The following is a 19380-nucleotide window of genomic DNA, read 5'->3' as shown; positions in this document are numbered from 1 at the left end:
GAAGAATTAGAGGAAATACAGATGACCAACAAACCCTTAAAATTATGTTATAAAAAGACAATTTAGGCCAGGCAGTGGTAGCACACACCTTTAATCCCAGCACTTGGGAAGCAGAGACAGGCAGATCTCTAAGTTTGAAACCAGCCTCATCTACAGAGCAAGTTCCAGGACAGCCAGGGATACACAGGGAAACCCTGTCCTGAAAAACAAAACAAAACCTAACAAGACAATTTAGTAGAAGCAATTTTTATGTATATTTCCAATTAATGAACAGTGACCAGTTTCAAACTCATTACAGAATCAGGATATAGATGTTGTCCATGGCAGTTCTTAACTGTGTATGAGTAGATTACATACCAGTTAGAAGAATCCTCTACAGGACTGTGTATCATAGCTTTATGACTGTTGTGTTCTAGATTATTCTACTATAAGCTTTGTATAGCTTAATTCATGTAGCTATTATCAGAAGGCTGTGACATAGATGTTATTTTAATTTTTAAAGATACAGGAGGTAAAAACAGGGTTAAGAAGCTTATACAATCAGGTATCAGTGTGTAATGAACTCAGAGTTCAAACCCTCACAATTTGATTCTAGTACCCACACTCTGGTGTGGCCCTGAATAAAGAAGTGCACAGTTTTGCCATTTGGCCTATCCCTATCATTTGTCCTTTTTATTTGTACCTTAGTGAGTCTGTGTTTTATTAGGTTAAAAGCCCTGTTACTTGCTATTAATCTGGATTTTTTGTATATGTATATAAAGGGAGTTGATGCATTAAAGAAAAGAGTAAGTTGTAATGCACTGATTGCATGTCTTACACAGTGAGGCTGATAAAGTGCTCTCCTAGCATGCACAGAAAGAGCCCTGTATTGGTCCCAGCCCTGCTGCATGAACGAGGTGTAGAGGCTGGAGGATCAGAAAGTCGAGATCATCCTTGACCGTAGAGCAAGTCTTGGGGCAGCCTGGTCTATTTCCTTTTAAGTCTCTGTCATTTGCTTTTACTTTTTGTCAGAGTTGCAGTTTTTATTTTGTTTTTGTATGGGATTTACTAATTTATTAGAGCCACTGGGAAAGAATTGTGTTTTGTTTTTTGGTGTTTTTTTTTTTGGTAAATACCTTTTTGTGGTTTCTATTCCAGAGGGTGATCCGTTTCTAAAGCCTTCATTGAATGGTTGAGAGCGGTGCTGCTCTACAGATGAGGAAACTGAGAGGCTCACATTTGCTATTTGTCAAGGTTACATGGTCAACTCTAAGCCAGGATTGGGCTTACAGTATCGGAACACAGGGCATTGTTATTAACCACTAAGAACATCTGAACCTGGCTTCATTTGAGTATCTTACTACCTTGAGAGGGTTTGCAGCCAAGAATGTGTCAGTTATCTATCTTACATGCTTTGGGTTTTTTGTTTTGTTTTTGTTTGTTTGTTTTTGTTAAGTGGTATGACACACATTTTTTGTCCTTCCTAGGGTCCCTGGTTAACTGCTTGGGCACCTCTGCTTGGAGGTTGATGTGGGCTGTGCAGTGAGCTCAGGGCTGCAGCTCCCTGGGTCGGGTTAAAGGGCGGAATCATGCTTGAGTGTTTGCTCACTGTGCACTAACATTCCTCCTGCCTCAGCACATGGCTGGGACGAGCCCACATTAGTAGATGGGACGTTAGGTTAGGTAAGCAGAGTGTAAGGAATACATACTCGGTAGTCAGTTTATTGTGTAGCATCAGAAAGGAGCTGTTGCAGTGCTGTATCAAACCCAAGTCCTCAGGCATGGTACACAACATCCTCAGCTCATGAAATTGTTTTATACTGAGATTTAAAGAATCCTGAACATAGAGAATGTAATTTCATAACTTAAAAAAGAACTTTGACATATAAGTTACATGTCATAAAATTACCTCTTTTCTTTTTATTGTATTCATAGCCATAAGCATATTGTTAGAACATTTTTATTACCCTAAAAAGAAACCGTGTATTTGCTAGCCCTCACTTCCCATTCCCCCCCAGGCTCCAGTGTTGACAAGCACAAGTATACTTTCTATCTGTGTAGAACTGTGTGCCGGTTACAACGTTCCATATAAATAGACTCACATAACGTAAGACACAATGTTTTCAAGGTTCGTTTGGGTTCTGCAGCTTGTATCAGTGTCAGTACTTCATTTTGTGTGTTGTGTGTGTACGTGCTCTGGGGGGCCTGCTTGCATGTGTGTGCATGTGTCTGTAGAGGCCAGAGGTGCACACCAGATGTCGTCCTCAGGTGCTCCCCACCATTTGCTTGTTTTTCCACCTTTTCTTTTTGAGACAAGGTCGGTTATGTATCCATGGCTGGCCTCCAACTCACAGATCCATCTGCCCTGGCCTCATAAGTGCTGAGATTAAAGGCAAGCAAGTGCCTCTGTGCCAAGCCTTGATTTCTCTCTTTTTTTTAATTGCACTTATTTTCTGGGCATGGGGATGCACACCTTTAATCCCAGTACCCAGAAGGCAGAAAGGCAGGCAGATCTCTGTGAGTTCAAGCCCAGCTTGATCTTCATAGTGAGACCTGTCTCAAAAACAACAACAACAAAAATTACATTTGTTTATTGGCGTTTGGAGGGGCATGTGCCAGGACCTACATGTAGAAGTCAGAAGGCAGCTTGCTGGAGTTGGTTCTTTCCTTCCACTTTGTGGGTCCTGGGGATTTAACTCAGGTTGTTAGCCTTGGCTGCAAGTGCCCTTATCCACTGAGCTGTCTTGCTGGCCCAGGTTGTCTTTTCTAGATTAATTTACTATGTGGATTGTGGGGGGTGGGATGGGGTAGGTGGATGAATGTATGCATGCCACAGGGAGCACGCAGAGGGGACAGGACAACTTTAGGAGTTGGTTCTTGGCTTCCACATGTTGAAGCAAGTTCTCTCTTGTTTCTGCTGCTGTGGTGTGTACCCCAGGATAACAGCCCACAAGCTTCCCACAGATTCTCTTATGTCTGCCTCCCTCTCACCATAGCAGTGCTGGATTACAGGTGTGTACCACCACATCCAGCTTCTTATATGACTTCCAGAGATGAAACTCGGTTATCAGGCTTGCTCAGCCACCTCCCCAGTCCTAAATTGATTTGTCTTTTATTAAATTTGCAAGAGTTTTTTTTTTTTTTTTCATATCATGTTCAAAAAAACATTGCCTAGCCTCTTGGTTTCTCTAGGCTGCATTGGATGAAGAATTGTCTTGGGCCACATATTAAACACACAAACATTAGCAAAAATTCATCAGTTAAAACCGTGTGTAGGACAGGTGAAATGACAACAGATAGAAATAGTTATTGAGGCTGGGGATATAGCTCAGTTGATCGAGTGCTCTCCTAGCTCTATCCCTGAGACCGGCATAATGGAACTGAAGAACTGACGCCCTTAAGTAGTCCTCTGACCTCCACACCAAGGTGTGTGCACAGCATCTCACATACAAAGTAAATAAGCATAATAGTTTTTAAAGTGTCAAATGTTCATGATGTCCTCCACCATAAATAGCAAAAAATAGTCCTCACATAATCTTAATTGTTTTGTGCCCTGTTCAGAGACTGTTAAAATCATCAGGCAGGTCCGCATTTTATAGTCACTAATAAGAAAACTAACATCTGTAAGTAATAAAACTTCAGTGATGGGGGTGTACTTTTTATTATCAATGTAAAAGAAGAGAGGCCACCTGACACGAAACTACTGGGATACTGACCCCGAGAAACTAACACGGCACTGTCTGCTTATCTGATGGATATAGTCGAAGGTCTCCAAGTGTTCATCAGATACTTTGGTTCTAATTTTAACTCTTAGTGTGTTTCGTTCTTGAAAGTGGTTTCTCAGAAGCTGGAGAAATCAGCTAAGAGCACTTGCCACTCTTGTAGGGGACTAGGTTCAATTCCTAGCACCCACGTGGTAGCTCACAACCTTCGTTAATCCCAGCTCCAGGGGATCCAACAGGTGTGCATGTGCTGCATATACGTGCGTGCAGACAAAACATTCATGCACATAAGGTAAAATAAATTTAAAATAAAATTAGAAAAACAGAAGCCATCTCTTTAGTTCTCATCAGTGTCTCCAGTAAGGTGGCTGGTAGAGCCACATGGGTAGGATCAGCCTGCCGTCCACTGCTGAAGTACAACTTGAGACCCGCAGCTCTGCTGTCCAGGCTTGTTTGGATGTACCGGTCGGTGTCTTCACTCCCTGTGCGGTCTGGTGAGACAGACTGACGTTAGAAATGCCTTTCTAGGGCTGAGCAGCATGGGGAGAACTCACCCTGAGGAAACTGCCTTGACTTCCTTTGCTACTAAGTGTGCTGCCATGTAACTAACTAGCTTTCACAGTGGAGTCTGAGATGGAACTTTAACATTATTTCCTAGTGCACACATGCCACCGTGGACCAGTGGAGGTCAGAAGACAGCTTTTGGGAGCTGATTTTCCTCTTCTGCTGTGGGTTAGGGGTTCGAACTCTGGTCATTAGATTTGTATGGCTGAGTCATCTTCCCAGCCCTGAGTTGTAACTTAAAAATAAAGGTTGAAAAGAAAAGGCAGACTATTTTCATCCCAGGACACAGTTCTCGAGACCCATGGAATTTGGCAGCATGTTTTGCATATAATGCTCTTTTTTGTTTGTTTATTTTTTGTTTTTTGAGACAGGGTTTCTCAGTGTAGCCCTGGCTGTCCTGGAACTCACTCTGGTTGACACCAGGCTGGTGTCAAGCTCACAGAGATCCTCCTGCCTCTGCCTCTCGAGTGCTGGGACTAAAGGCGTGCCCACCATGCCCGGTTATATGATGCCTTTTTAAAGTCTTTGCACTTGCACAAATTCTTTACAGATTAATAAAAATGCCTGTTTGCATCAACAAAAAAGTAGTCATGTATCGGTTTTTGTTGAACAATCTTTCTTCACCTATAGTCTTTTTGTTGGGGACTGTTTTTTGTTTTTGTTTGTTTGTTTGGCAGTGTTGTAGAAACCATGCTGAGATTAAAAAAAAAAAAAAGGACAGTATTTACTTTCATTGTGCAGATTAATTGACAGGAAAATACAAAGCAGGGTTTGGACCCTTCCACCTCTCAACTGTGTAGCAGGTTTGAGGCCGTCCTGGACTACAAGAGACCCTTTCTAAAACAACAAAAACGACTCGCCGTTCTGTTCTTCTGTTGCATGTTCTATTTTAAATTCTTTGACTACTAGTTGTATCTTATTCTTTACTTAGGTTTGACAAGTGTTTGTTCAACTTATTGAAAGCATTAAGGTTTTAAGTTTTTATAAATTAAGGCATATAATCATACAGATATGATGTACACACGTACATCATAAATCTTAAAGTGTAAGATTAATTTATTTTTGCATATCCGTTCTGAAATACCAACTATTTGCACTAAAGGTTTTTTCCCCCATGAACATTTTACTTTTGTTTTTATGTCTGTGAGTTTTGTCTGCATGTCTGTCTGTGCATCACCTGTGTGTGGTATCCCAGATCTCTAGTTACAGAGGGTTTTGAGTTACCATGTGGTTGCTGGGAATTGAACCAGGTCCTCTGAGGAGCAGCCAGCGCTCTTAACTGCTGAGCCACCTCTCCAGCCCTAGCTGAAGGGTTTTGTTTTTTTAATAATTCCCTCCTCATCTAAAATCCGCCCCCCTTTCCTTTTGAGACCAGTTCCCTATGTTGTCCAGGCTGGTGTTTATCTTGACTTCATGTGGAATTACAGAGATAGGTCAAAGCCTTAATTAGTTCTTGTGAATATTTGATGAGTTTGGTTGGTCTGATTTTGGGCAGCAACAAGAAGAATGTTTCGTGTTTGCATTTGTGCTGCAACGATCACACAAACTGTTGCATCAGAGGTGGTTTTATCATTACCCTTTGTCCTGCTGTTGATCAGTCTTCTCTGTCAACTTTGGACTGTGTGTTGCAATGCTCAGCTTTGGACTATTTGGTGTCTTTTTCCTGTGAATTCTTGTCATGGATGAGTTCCTGTTTTCCACGAATCCCCATCTGTAGAAAGGGTTTCAGGTCCAGGAGTCCTTGTGTGTCCAATTGACATCTTAAATTGTTATTTGTGGCATTCGGAGACTCTTCCTGCTGATTTGGAGAGAAAGCATAGCATGATGGGTAAAAACCTATAGCTCTGCAGCCACATTGCTTGAGCTAGAATCGTGGCTCTACCCTGTGATAGCCTTGTGATGGGGTGCATTACTTTTAGCTACAGTACTCTTACCTTTTAAATAGATAGTGTTAATACCTTCCCATAGCCTTTTTAGGAAATTTTTGAAAGTTAATATGTAGCTGGGTGTGGTATTGCACGCCTTTAATCCCAGCTCTCAGGAGGCAGAGGCAGGTAGATCTCTGTGAATTCCAGGCCACCCAGACCGACACAGCAAAAGTGTCTCAAAGCTCAATAAAGTTAATACGCCAAGAGAAGTGACTGTTGCCTCACACCTCTCAGTACTCGCGGATGAGAGTAATGCAGTGGAGTGCTGATGACAGGGATGATCTTAATAGCGGAGAGATCAATTCCTAGAAGCATTTGTTGCAGCTCAGTCCATTTGTAATTGTCATTTTATCTCACCACATTTCTACTGTTGAACAAATTCTTCCCAAAGATTGGCTGTATGGATGCTTTTCTTTCTTACAAACATCTCAGATAAACTCTTTTTCCTTTTTCCTTGGATATTAGACATTTTAAACAGTTTAAAAACAAGAACTAGTCATAAAGTCATATTCTTTTCCAGAAATGCTTAATATGTTTTTTATTTCCATTATGTTAGTATCATAGTATTAATTCTAATAAAAAACTTGAGTCTGTTTCTCTGATGTTTCACTTAGTCCTCTTTAGTCCTGTTAGCACTATATTGTGTGTTCTCTTTAACCATTCCCACTCGCCGGCCATGGATTTATTCCAGTTTTCGGTTACTTACTCACATATTCTCTTCTTCTTCCATCTTATGTCTGACTGCACACTGGAAGTCCAATAGGATTTCTAAGCTTTGCCTTTTCAAATATTCATGCCTTTCCTTCCTGCCTGCCTCTTTCCCTTGCCCTTTGCCCTGCCCTGTTCCCTTCCTCACTAAACGGAATACCTACTACCTGTCAGATGCGAGCTGCTTACTCCTGAGTCATGTGTGGCTGTTTGAGCCCTGACACAGTAGGAAGTCAGTGCCCACTGCCGTCAGCTGATGATCGAGGATGAATGAATGCCTGCTGACTCAGTGATTCACACACTCTTCTAGGGTATTTTCACTCTAATAGATTACCCCCTTTATACTGCGAAACTTGGTAACTATGAAGACTTCCAAAACAATTGTTAACAAGCTTTGACAAACCCTAGTTACTTGCTAAATGAATTCTTATTTTGATCACAGGCCCTAATTTTGATGACTTCGGATTAATTGAGATTATGTTTTTATAGAAAACAGTGACCTTCAAGGACGTGGCTGTGGACCTCACCCAGGAGGAATGGCAGCAAATGAAGCCTGCCCAGAGGAGTTTGTATCGAGATGTGATGCTGGAGACCTACAGCAACCTAGTAACAGTCGGTAAGGGGAGCTTTCTATTACCATAGAATTCCTGGGTCCTGCAGTGTGTGGAGACTACAGTCGCTGGATGAGCCTCGCCTTCCTCAGGATGGCATGTGCTCCAACCTAAGGACTTCTGTCATTGTACAAGTCCCTTGAGTCTCCTCTTTCATAAGTCCTCAGGACCCCAGGACTCAGCCCCAGATCGTCTCTAGCATTAACATGCAAGTTCTTCCTGTTTCCTGTAACAGGTTGTCAAGTCAACAAGCCAGATGTGATCTTGAAGTTGGAGCAAGAAGAGGAGCCATGGGTGCTGGAGGAAGAAATGTTTTGGAGACACTCTCCAGGTGAATAAGTGAGAAGTAGCTCTGAATGAGAAAGCCATGTGACAGTTAGTTTGTTCAGTGAGGGGTGGCTTCCATTTCACATTTCCCAAGTCTGTGTTAAAGGCCCTCGTCTTCTAAATGACAAATGCTGTATGTGACATATCATTTGTTAGAGTATGTGACACTCTGTTCTAGGAATAACTGTCCTATTGGAGTTACGTTCTTTTTTTAAAAATTTTTTAGAGGGGCAGTAACCCCATGTGATTTCAGGATGCCCACCTTCTGGTGTGTTTACAACTTACCTTTATGATTATTGTACCTTTATATGATCTTCCCTCCCTCCCTCCCTCCCTCCCTCCCTCCCTCCCTCCCTCCCTCCCTCATGTTATTTCCTTACATAGTCAGCATTTTGTGGAGTGTGGGATTGAAAATCAGCTTTGATTTATACTTGGTGTCCTTTAGATTTTGGCTTCCCTGCACTTGGAAAAGCTTCAGCCTTGTTTTATAGTAAGCCGTACTTCCAGTTGTACTTCCGACCTCACAGTCCGTGGTTGAGAAGCTTAAGTTCCTGGTTTAGGAATCCTGTGGTGTCCTCTTCTACTTATTCATATCCTCCCTTTAATATTTTGAAAATAGAGCATATGCCTACTTGTTTAAAAACTGCAAACCATCCAAAAGATACATTAAAAAGTGTCCGTTTCTCCTCCCTTTCTGCAGTTGCATTCACCTCTTTCTTTTCAGAGCTCTCTAGTTGATTTTGCCATATGTATTTTAGATTTAACTAACTGTCTTATTTAGAGAAAACTATGATGAATTTTTCTTAGGACTATGCTGGATATATGAATTAACTTTAGCAGTTTGTCAAGTTCTTATTTTGTTTTGTTTCTATCTACTTTGAGAAACGGAACTTTCTAAATTCTCTTTTGTGTTCTTGTATATTGTATATTGTTTGTTAAGTTTCTCCAAGTATTAGACAAGAAAGAAAAACAAGAATTAAAAAGGGATGCTTGGCAATGGTGGCACATGCCTTTAATCTCAGTACTTGGGAGGCAGGGGCAGGCGGAAGTCAGCCTAGTTTACAGCTTCAGGACAGCCAGGGCTACACAGAGAAACCGTGTCTCAAACAAACAAACAAAGAATTGAAAAGGTGGGTGGGGGAAATGGCCCACTAGTTAAGAGCATAGGCATGTAACAGTGCACAAAACAAAGTCTACTTACATGGACCTTAGAATTTAGTGGATTTTTGTGTGTTTGCTTGAATGGATATTTTTGGTTTCTTTGTTTTGAGGCTAGATCTCTAGAAAACCCCATGCTGTCCTTGAAATCCCTTGAAGTTCTGATCCCTCTGCCTCTACCTCTCAAGTGCTGTGCTTATGTAGAGATCAAACCCAGAACTTTGTGCATGCTGGGCAAATACTTCACCAATTGAGCCACATCTCCAGCGCATAATTTATTTTGTATGTAAGAAAAGACCTTTGGGTACTAGAAAAATGACTCGGCAGTTAATAGCAGTTGCTCTCTTGCAGAGGACCCGGGTTTGGGTCCCAGCACCTGCAGTAGGCAACTCACAACCGCTGTAACTCCAGCCCCAGGAGTTCTGAAACCCTTTTCTAGTACCTGCATGCAGGTGGTACTCTAATGCACATTAAAGAATTCAAAATACAAAGAAAATACCCTTCTAAATTAGTACATTTCACAAGATTGGCTGTATCTAAAATTCTTAAGCCATACTTTCTTTCCCAAAGACTTATTGTGGGTAGTTTCCATGAGCTTTAGGCAATTCTGTGTAATTTCCCACTTTTAAATATTGTTGGAAAAGAAGTTGGTTGTTTCTGCTCATAATCACTTGATCTGTTTGTCCACACAGGTAAATCCGGGGTTTACAGGTGGGGCTGCTCTGTTGTTTTTTCTTGAAGCTTTAGGAGCGGTGCCAACTCCCATCAGGGTTTCCTTTTGACTCGTGTGTGTGTCCTTCCTCCCTTTGTCGTTTGTTTTGTTTTCAGTGCTGGGAATCAACCCCCCTTTACGCATTCTGAGCACAGAGCACCGAACAACTCCCCCAGCCCAAAGATTCATGGCTTTGCTTTTTATACTGTTATTATATATAGATTTGGTAGCTGCCCCTTTTTGATTATCATTGTTCATCCTTAAATGGAGGTATTTTCCCTGCACCCATTACAAAAAGAAATAGTCTGAGCTAATAGGAAACCTTTGTGCCTCATATTGACCATGCCATTGGATTCAAAGTTGGGTTGTCCATTGTCCCAAGCTGAAGGGATTATCATTTTCATGCTTCCTTCAGTGTTCAGAGTCCCTCCCACCCGCCTGTGCCAATAGTCTGTTGTAGTAGAATAAGGTTTATTTGCATCTGCTTCCTTGGTTGTGCCTTCCTTGCCATTTGTCAGGACCAAGTGAAGTCCTCTAGGCTCTTCCCACCAATGTCAGCACACCTGGATTGCAGAGTTGCAAATAATGTCTACGTTTTGCAGGACTCTCTTCCCTATCTATCCCATCCAAGAGAAGAGACAACTTGATCTCTGGGCTGCTTCTCTACCTTGACTGACCCACTTTCTGTTCTTTCCTTATATTCTGGAGTTAAAGTTTCATTGAAGACGTATTGATTATTCTGTTGTTTGTATTTGTAGGGTAGACTGGGGACAGGTGTTTAATACCACCATAGTGAAACGCTGCTGTGTTGATCCCATAAACCACCGTTCTTGGAAATAGCTTCTTTGCTCTTCTCCTGGTTCTGATTTTTCTTTAGTTCCCACTCACTGTTTGTTTTTTCTTGTTTTATAAAATGCTTTTTGCATGACTCCTTTTCTCAACTTCCCTGGACTGTTAGGGGCCAGGCCAATTCAAAACATTTCCAAAGCCCCTGCTGAAAGGACAAAGGGAGCATTAATTTCTGTGTCCTCGTCCACGGGCACACTTGGTGAGGGCTGGGGCAAGGGCCAGGGCTTCAAAGAGTCAAGGCTTCCGTTCCAGAGAACAGAGACTCTTCCCTGTGAAGGTCTGTGGTTATCAATCCCAAGGCTACTTTGTGCTTGGTCTGTGACATACTTGAGATACCCTGTGTTCCCTGGTGCAGCGTTGCTTGATAAGCGTCCTGCTGATCTTCCCATCGTGTGATAGCTTTCTTCTGGCTTTGCCCCGTTTCCCCTGCAAACAGTATATAAGAGGCTCTGCTGCTTAACTAACTTGCGTGTGCCATCAGCTTATACAGTCCTCCTGACCCCAGCTCTCTGCTTCCTTATGTTCTCATCCCTTCCTCTCTGCCCTTTCCCCCCGTCTCCACCCTTTCCCCCGTCCCCGCCCCCTCACAGTTCAGGTTTAAAGTAGGTCTGAATCTCAAGCTCCTCACAGTTGATGGCACTCCAGAGGTGTGGACAAGCATAAGCTGAGTCGATAGCAGCTGCTCTTAGAGAACCACAGGGAGTGAAGATGGCTTGGCTCTTGATCACTTCATACTTTTTATTCATGCTAACTAGGTAGTTGACGTTCTCTCCATATTTACTAAAAGTTTGGATTGGAATTTAGTGGTGACAACCTAATCTTCAAACACTTTCATAACTATTACTTTATGAAAAGCTAACAGGCTTTTGGAGTATAGAATGGACAGATTTACCAGGGTTCTGTGATAGTTCGTATAAACAAGAATAAGAACTTGTAGTGTTGTGTCTCTTGATCTAATGGAGCTGTTGTTTTTCTTGTATATGGTTTGTTTTTTATTTCAGTATGTGTGTATGTGTGTGTGTGCATGTGAGTGTGAGGACAGAGACGGCATCATCCTTAGGCATGCCGTCCACTTCCTTTAAGACAGAGGCCCTCTCGTTGCTCTGGAACTCACCAGTAAGGCTAAACTTAAACTAAACTGGCCTTTGAGCTAAAGGGCTCCTCCTGTTCCCATCTGAGTGTTGGGAATTAAACCTGGGTCCTCCCACCTGCAAGGCAGGCACTTTACCAACTGAGCTGCCTCCTCAGCCCGACTTCTTTGTGTTTTAACATGCATTTTTAGTTTCTCCAAAGCCATACATGCACTTCTTTTAAGAAAGTCAATAGAAATACAAATCTTGCCAGGTGGTAGTGGCACACACCTTTAATCCCTGCCTTGGAAGGCAGAGGCAGGCAGATCTCTGTGAGTTTGAGGCTAGCCTGGTCTACAGAACGTTCCAAGACAGCCAGGACTACACAGAGAAGCCCTGTCTCAGAAAAAGGAAGAAAGAAGGAAAGGAAGGGAGGAACAGACAAACACATAGACAAATCTTTTTTTCTTTTTCTTTTTTTTTTTTTTTTTTTTTTTTTTTGGTTTTTCGAGACAGGGTTTCTCTGTGTAGCTTTGCGCCTTTTCCTGGAACTCACTTGGTAGCCCAGGCTGGCCTCGAACTCACAGAGATCCGCCTGCCTCTGCCTCCCAAGTGCTGGGATTAAAGGCGTGCACCACCACCGCCCGGCAACAGATCTTACAGTAGTATCCTATTCTAACTTTATTTTTCCCCTCATTTAGAGAAATTACAAAAATTAAACAAAAATTTAAGGTAATGCAGATTTTTATGCTTTTTTGAGTACTAGACTGTACTGGTTAGATCAGAACCTAAAAGCTTTGTGCAGTGTCCCAAATACTGGTATCTGTAAGTTTTTATTTTTAAATTTTCTCATGTCCTCCCTGGAGGCACATCCTTTAGGACACTAAGGGTTGGAGACCTCACAATTCAGTATCTAAATGGTCATATAGTTCCTACTTTTTTTGTTAACATGAATCCTCTGTCTGATTGCTTCTAAGTCTAGAGTCTCTTTGGTTCATTTTTTTCTAGAAATAAAGAGACCCCGCCATTTTCTTATATAGATTGTTAAGTGGTAGTGTAGTCAAGTCTAGTTATGGCAAAGAAAATGTACTAGCTGCTGTTTAAGAATCTGTGCGGATATTAAATGGCTCACAGGATTTGGAGATGGACTAAATTTCTAGTAGTGAGTCACAAAGAAAATGTACTAGCTGCTGTTTAAGAATCTGTGCGGATATTAAATGGCTCACAGGATTTGGAGATGGACTAAATTTCTAGTAGTGAGTCACAAAGGCATGTCTACAGGAGTGAGCTACTGAGGGAGTGCTTCTTTGAAAAATGATCAAGAAAGTACTTGTGGTCGAACTAAAGAAAGTCTTTCCAACTATGAGTGCTCTCTGCCTCTGTTTTAATCTCCTAAGAAAACATGTACATCTCCTCATTTAATTCTAAATCTAATGTTCATATGTGCAGGTGGCAATTCTGTAAGTCACATGTGAACCCTATGTGCAGTTGTGTTAGGAAGGGTAGTTTGAACTGGTTCATCCTTTGTAAGATGGAAAAACATCTTGTGGTTGGAAGAGATGTAATTGTACTTAAACAGATCTGTATTGTCTGTCTGGGGTCTAATTGCTCCCTATTCAGATTTTAAAATCTCTTGTTTTTAATGCCAGTTTTATCCTATCTTTTTCTTTAAAATGATAATAATAAACTTAGTTGTTTTTTTGTTTTTGTTTTTGTTTTTTTTTAGTTCACTGGGGCACATACCAGGGAGTATGGTTACTTAGTCATAGGTAAAAGTATTATTTCATTTTATTGCCTAGTGAGATGGCTCAGAGTGTTAACGCACTTGCCTGCCAAGTCTACAGTGTGGGCCCAATCCCTGGGATCCACATTGTGGAAGTAAAAAACTGACTCCTGCAAGTTGTCCTCTGACTTCTACATGTACTGCACACATGCCCCCTCCCTCAAATCAATAAGTAAATAAAATGTAATAAAGGTTTATTTTAAGAATATAATTAATAGGCCGGGCGGTGGTGGCGCACACCTTTAATCCCAGCACTTGGGAGGCAGAGGCAGGCGGATCTCTGAGTTCAAGGCCAGCCTGGGCTACCAAGTGAGTTCCAGGAAAGGCGCAAAACTAAATAGAGAAACCCTGTCTCGAAAAAAACCAAAAAAAAAAAAGAATATAATTAATTTTGCAAACAACTTCCAGATTGTCTTTAAAGTGGATGTAGCACCGTGCATTCCCAGCAGCAGTGTCTGAGAATCCCTGTTGTGCATTCTTGGCGCCTCTGGTGGTATCTGTGGCTAAGATTTGGTTACTCTACTAGCTGCTTAGTGTCTTTGATGTTTCAATTTGCAGGAACCTCCCTATTAGCATACAGTGTTGAACATGGTTGCATATGCTTAGTGACCATGTCTTTTTAGTTCCTTAAGTAATTAGGCATCTTTCTAGGTTCCTGTTCATTTCTTTTCCTGGATGCTTTATGCTTCAGGTAGGGGAATTGTCTTTGTTTTGGGTACACCGTGAGCTCACCATGTAACCCTGGCTGTCCTTGATCTTCCAGTTTTCCTGCTTCAGCCTACAAGTGCTGGAATCACAGGCATGTACAGCCACACCTGGCAAGGTTTTGTTTTTGTTTTTAATGTCAAGTTTTATGTGTCCTCTGTATATGTCAGTGATAATCTTTCTCATATCTTTCTTCTCCAAGTACTCACTGTCTGTGGCTTATCTTCTCACTTGCTTGACTGTGTCTTTTGTAAAGTAGAAGTTTTTACATTTTAAGAAGTTCAGCCTACTGTTTTTCATTAATCAGGCCTTTTCTTGTCACCCCCCTCTCCTGCCCACTGTCATAACCCAGACTTGGTCCTATGTTACCTTCTACTAGTTTTACTGTTTTGTGCTTTACACTTAGCTCTATGGTTTGAGTTACTTTCTGTGAAGAATGTAAGTTGGTGTCTAGACTGATAGGGTTGATGCAGATGTCCAGTTGAAGCAGCTCTGTCTGTTAAAAAGGCTGGTTTTGCCCTATTTCTTTTGCTCCTTTGTCAAAGATTGACTATATTTCTTTGAGCCTGTTTTCTGTGTTCTATATTCTGTCCCATTGTGCTGTTTGTCTCTTCTACTGCCTACCAGACCACGTGATTGCTAGAGCTTAATCAGAAGTCCTGAAGTCAGGTGGTATCCATCCCCACCACTTTTCTCCTTTAGGACTGTGTTCTCTATTCTGATATCTTACCTCCATGTGAACTTTAGAATCGATTGGTCTCTGTACACAGAGTAAAGTGAAAAATGAGATTGCTTTGAACCTATGAATCAAATTAAGAACTAACATGCTGAATGTTGAGGCTTTTCCCATCAGCGTACAATATCCATTTATTCTTTGATTGTTGTAGTCAGAGTTTTGTGGTTTTCCCATTACAGATCTTGTCATATGTTATTAGATTTGTATTTGTTTTGTTTTGAGGAATAATAATATAAATAGTGATGCATGCTTAATTCCAAATTCTGCTAGTTCATTCCTGATAAGCAATTGAGTTTTGCATGTTAACCTTGTATGTGTCCACCTTGTTAATAATGATTGGTTCCAGCAGATTTTAGTTGTTGATTCTCTTAGATTTTCTGCACAGATGACCACATTGTCCGTGAACAGTGTTAATACTGCTTTTTCCATCACTCCAGTCTATGCATCTTTTATTTCCTTTTCTCTCTTACTGCATAGGCCAAACATTTGGTGATATAGAAAAAGTGGTAAAAGGAGCACCCCGATCTTATTCCCTTTGAGTTCTTGGATCTTCTGGTTCTTCCTGTGGCTTGTCATTTTATCTTCATGATACTTTCGCTGTAGCATCTTACATGTGCTCGCCAGCCAACAGTCCTCTGCATACCATTCATCCTGTACGATCTTGTTGCAATCTCTTCTATTTCTTTTGCCTTTAAGGTTTGACCCTTTATTCTTTTTGGAAAGAAGAAGTAAACATATATTTAGTCCTGCCTGCCGTGTTTAACCACAAATACTAATTTTATCTTGTTGCTACTTGACCCCTTATCTAGTCCTTTATGTATTTACCCTCTTGTTTTCATTCCATTCATTTTGCTGATTTCCTCATTATATACAAGGATACTGTTTTTTAAAAAAATCCTTCAGTGCTGCTTAGATCTACAAGTGCCAGGTTGTTGTTGTTGTTGTTTTCTTCTCATAGTGTTGTCTGGAGGAGTTAACTTCTAACCTTTAAGGACTGGGGGGCATTTGCATTTTAGTTTCTTTCTTATGGACTAAGGCCAACCATAAAGATTCAACACCACATTAGTAAATTTCTAAATTATTATGAATAGTTTAGTGATAGAAAATTTCACAAGTAATGATTTTTGATCCTCCATTTTAGAAGTTTGGGAAGTTGATGAACAGATGGAGAAACAACAGGAAACACTTGTGAGGAAAGTCACATCCATCTCCAAGAAAGCTCTGATTAAGGAAAATGTCATTGACTGTAAAAAGGTTGCAAAAATCTTTCCTCTGAGCTCAGATGTTGTTACTTCAAGACAAAGCCTCTATGATTGTGACTCACTTAATAAGTGTTTGGAACAAAATTTAGATAGACTTAGTTATAAGAAAGGCTGTGTAAGAGACAAAAACTTTGAATGTAATGAGTACGAGACGCCATTTTACCATTGCTCACCCTATGCCATAGCCCCCTTTAAATGTAATCAGTGTGGACAAGACTTCATTCATAAATTTGACCTCCTCAGACATGAGAGAAATCATGCTGGAGAAAAACCTTATGGATGTAAAGAGTGTGGAAAATCTTTTAGCAGGAAGGAAAATCTCATCACACATCAGAAAATCCATACCGGGGAAAAACCATATATGTGTAATGAATGTGGAAAAGCTTTCATTCAAATGTCTAATCTCATTAGACACCAAAGAATTCATACTGGGGAGAAACCTTATGCTTGTAAGAATTGTTGGAAAGCTTTCAGTCAGAAATCAAATCTCATTGAACATGAGAGGATCCACACTGGAGAAAAACCCTATGAATGTAAGGAATGTGGGAAATCCTTCAGCCAGAAGCAAAATCTTATTGAGCATGAGAAAATTCACACCGGGGAGAAACCTTATGCATGTAGTGAATGTGGTAGAACTTTCTCTCGAATGTCATCTGTTACTCTGCATATGAGAAGTCACACAGGAGAAAAGCCCTATAAATGTAATAAATGTGGAAAAGCCTTCTCTCAGTGCTCAGTATTTATTATACATATGAGAAGCCATACAGGTGAGAAGCCTTATGTATGTAGCGAATGTGGAAAAGCCTTCTCACAAAGTTCTTCCCTTACTGTACATATGCGAAATCATACTGCTGAGAAACCCTATGAGTGTAATGAGTGTGGGAAAGCCTTCAGCCGGAAAGAAAATCTTGTTACACATCAGAAAATTCATACCGGAGAGAAACCTTATAAATGTAATGAGTGTGGAAAAGCTTTTATTCAGATGTCAAACCTCATTAGACATCAGCGAATTCATACCGGTGAAAAACCCTATGCATGTACCGTATGTGGGAAAGCCTTTAGCCAGAAATCAAATCTTACTGAGCATGAGAAAATTCATACTGGAGAGAAACCTTATCATTGTAATCAGTGTGGAAAAGCCTTTAGTCAGAGGCAAAATCTCCTTGAACATGAAAAAATCCATACTGGAGAGAAACCATTTAAATGTAATGAGTGCAGTAAAGCCTTTTCTCGAATCTCATCCCTTACTCTTCATGTGAGAAGTCACACAGGGGAGAAACCTTATGAATGTAATAAATGTGGAAAAGCCTTCTCTCAGTGCTCATTACTTATTATACATATGAGAAGTCATACTGGTGAGAAACCCTTTGAATGTAATGAATGTGGGAAGGCATTTTCTCAGAGAGCATCCCTTTCTATACATAAAAGAGGTCATACAGGCTAGAAACACCCAGTGTACTGAGGTAATGCCTCTTATATATTTGAAATATCTGATGTAAGTGCAATAACAAAGTCTTTTTGGAAAAATAATAGAACTTTGTTGGAGCTTATGAGCAAATGCAGAGAAATGTGTATATAGGTAAATACAGCATCGTGAAATTTTCAGTTCTGAAAATCTGTAGATAATACAGTTCCAAATAATCTCATAACATTTTTCTATAATATAAAGTAATTCTATAATTCATATAAAATAGAAGTGAAAATCAGGCATGGTGATGCTTGTCTATAATCCCAGCATTTGGATGACAGGAAGATTGCCACAAGATTAAAGCCAGCCTGTTCTACATAGTAAGACTGTCTCAATAAATAAAAGTCCATGGATTGAAGAGATGATTTTAGAAAAAGAATAGTCTGAACATACTTACTGTAATCCCTGCACTCTGGAGATCGAGGCAGAAGAATCTAGAGTTTGAGACAGCTTGGGCTGTGTAGTGAGACCCTAACTCAAAACAAAACAAAAAGTATAACCCAATTAGTACTTAGATTAGCACTGTTCATAATGTGTGGTAAACTTATAGCCACTTAAAGTGTATAGCATAGGAGCATAATTAGGTGGGTAAACAGGTTATAGAGTGCCCAGATACAGAGCTGGGGAAATATGTGAACTTGGTGCTTGTCAGACATGAAATCATAAGTTGGTAGAGAAAGAACAATCTAGTCATTTGTTTCTGGAGTATTTGGCTATTGGAGAAAGTTCAAGTGTAAACAGTACTACAACATAATAAACACTATTCCAAAGGATTTGAATACTGAATTGTTGAAAAAACTCAGACCTTGAAACCATTGGATGTTGATGAATATGATGGTGCATGCATACAATCGTAGTGCTTGGGAGGTCGAGGCAGGAGGATAAGGAGTTCAAGGTCAGCTTTGACTATATAGCAAGCTAAAGTAAGCCTGGACTACGTAAGACTGTCTTTAAAAAAAATACAGACTCTTTATCTATAACTTGAAGTCAAAGAATCAATTTTGAAAATGTAAAGTGATCATACAGTTCTAGTTCAGATTAGCTTCATTTCTATTAGAGGCTCTAGAAATTTGTAAATAAAGAAGAGGAAACATATGCATATAAATTGAAAACCTGGATGCCCAGCAGTGGGCTAATGGATGAATAAAATACAACCTACCCCAAGGATGGAATAGTGTGTAGCACTTAAAAACAAGCAGCTCCATATTGTGTAACAGAGATAGTTACCTAGAACAGTGTAGAGTGGAAAATAAGATGCAATGAGACATACTGTTTATTATCCATATAAGTTGCAATGAAATCCTGTACAAAGAATAGAACTGGTTTTATTGAAACTGCTATTGAATAGAAACTGGTTTTATTGAAAAACTTGTGTATGTATGTATGTATGTAAAGTTATTTAAAGTTGATTAGAAAGATACATGCTAAATTCTTTGTAGTTTTGTCTATCAGAAGACGTTGGGACTGAGGGTGAGAGGATGTTGATGGGAAGGCCTTTTTTGTCTTTAAAAGACTAATAGAATATAAAATAAATCTTAAAGTTAGTGATACATGGGAGTAATATGACTTGTCTTTTTTCTAATATCGAAATAGAATAATTCATGCAAGACACCTGAGTAGATCCTTTTTAAACAAATAAGCTATGACACACAAGGTGATTCCTTTTTTCTTCAAGATGATGGTGTGTTTTCTTAGTTATTTCTCACCACTAACTGGCTAAGGGAAACCTGTGTCCATTAAAAAAAAAAAAAAGTTATAAAGGATTCATGTGCCCTTTCAGATGCTGAACCATTTTATC

General features: G+C 40.3%; 1 protein-coding gene across 4 annotated transcripts in view; it reads left to right on the top strand.

Annotated features, from left to right (window-relative positions):
- The window catches only part of Znf568 (zinc finger protein 568), a 61163-nt gene that overhangs the window by 7382 nt on the left and 34401 nt on the right, over positions 1-19380 (top strand). For 3 of the 4 annotated variants that reach the window (XM_037202111.1, XM_028855335.2, XM_028855334.2), the window contains exons 4-5: positions 7391-7517; positions 7748-7843. In XM_037202111.1, coding sequence (XP_037058006.1) covers positions 7391-7517; positions 7748-7843 — 223 coding nt within the window. Of the gene's footprint in view, positions 1-7390; positions 7518-7747; positions 7844-15993; positions 17888-19380 lie in introns of those variants that run through there. The other variant, XM_037202114.1, reaches the window with a different exon arrangement.

This window comes from Peromyscus leucopus, chromosome 1, assembly GCF_004664715.2.
Source record: "Peromyscus leucopus breed LL Stock chromosome 1, UCI_PerLeu_2.1, whole genome shotgun sequence".
In the NCBI taxonomy this organism is placed as follows: domain Eukaryota; kingdom Metazoa; phylum Chordata; class Mammalia; order Rodentia; family Cricetidae; genus Peromyscus; species Peromyscus leucopus.
Note: the sequence above shows the minus strand (reverse complement) of the source record. Positions and strands in the feature narration are given on the sequence as shown.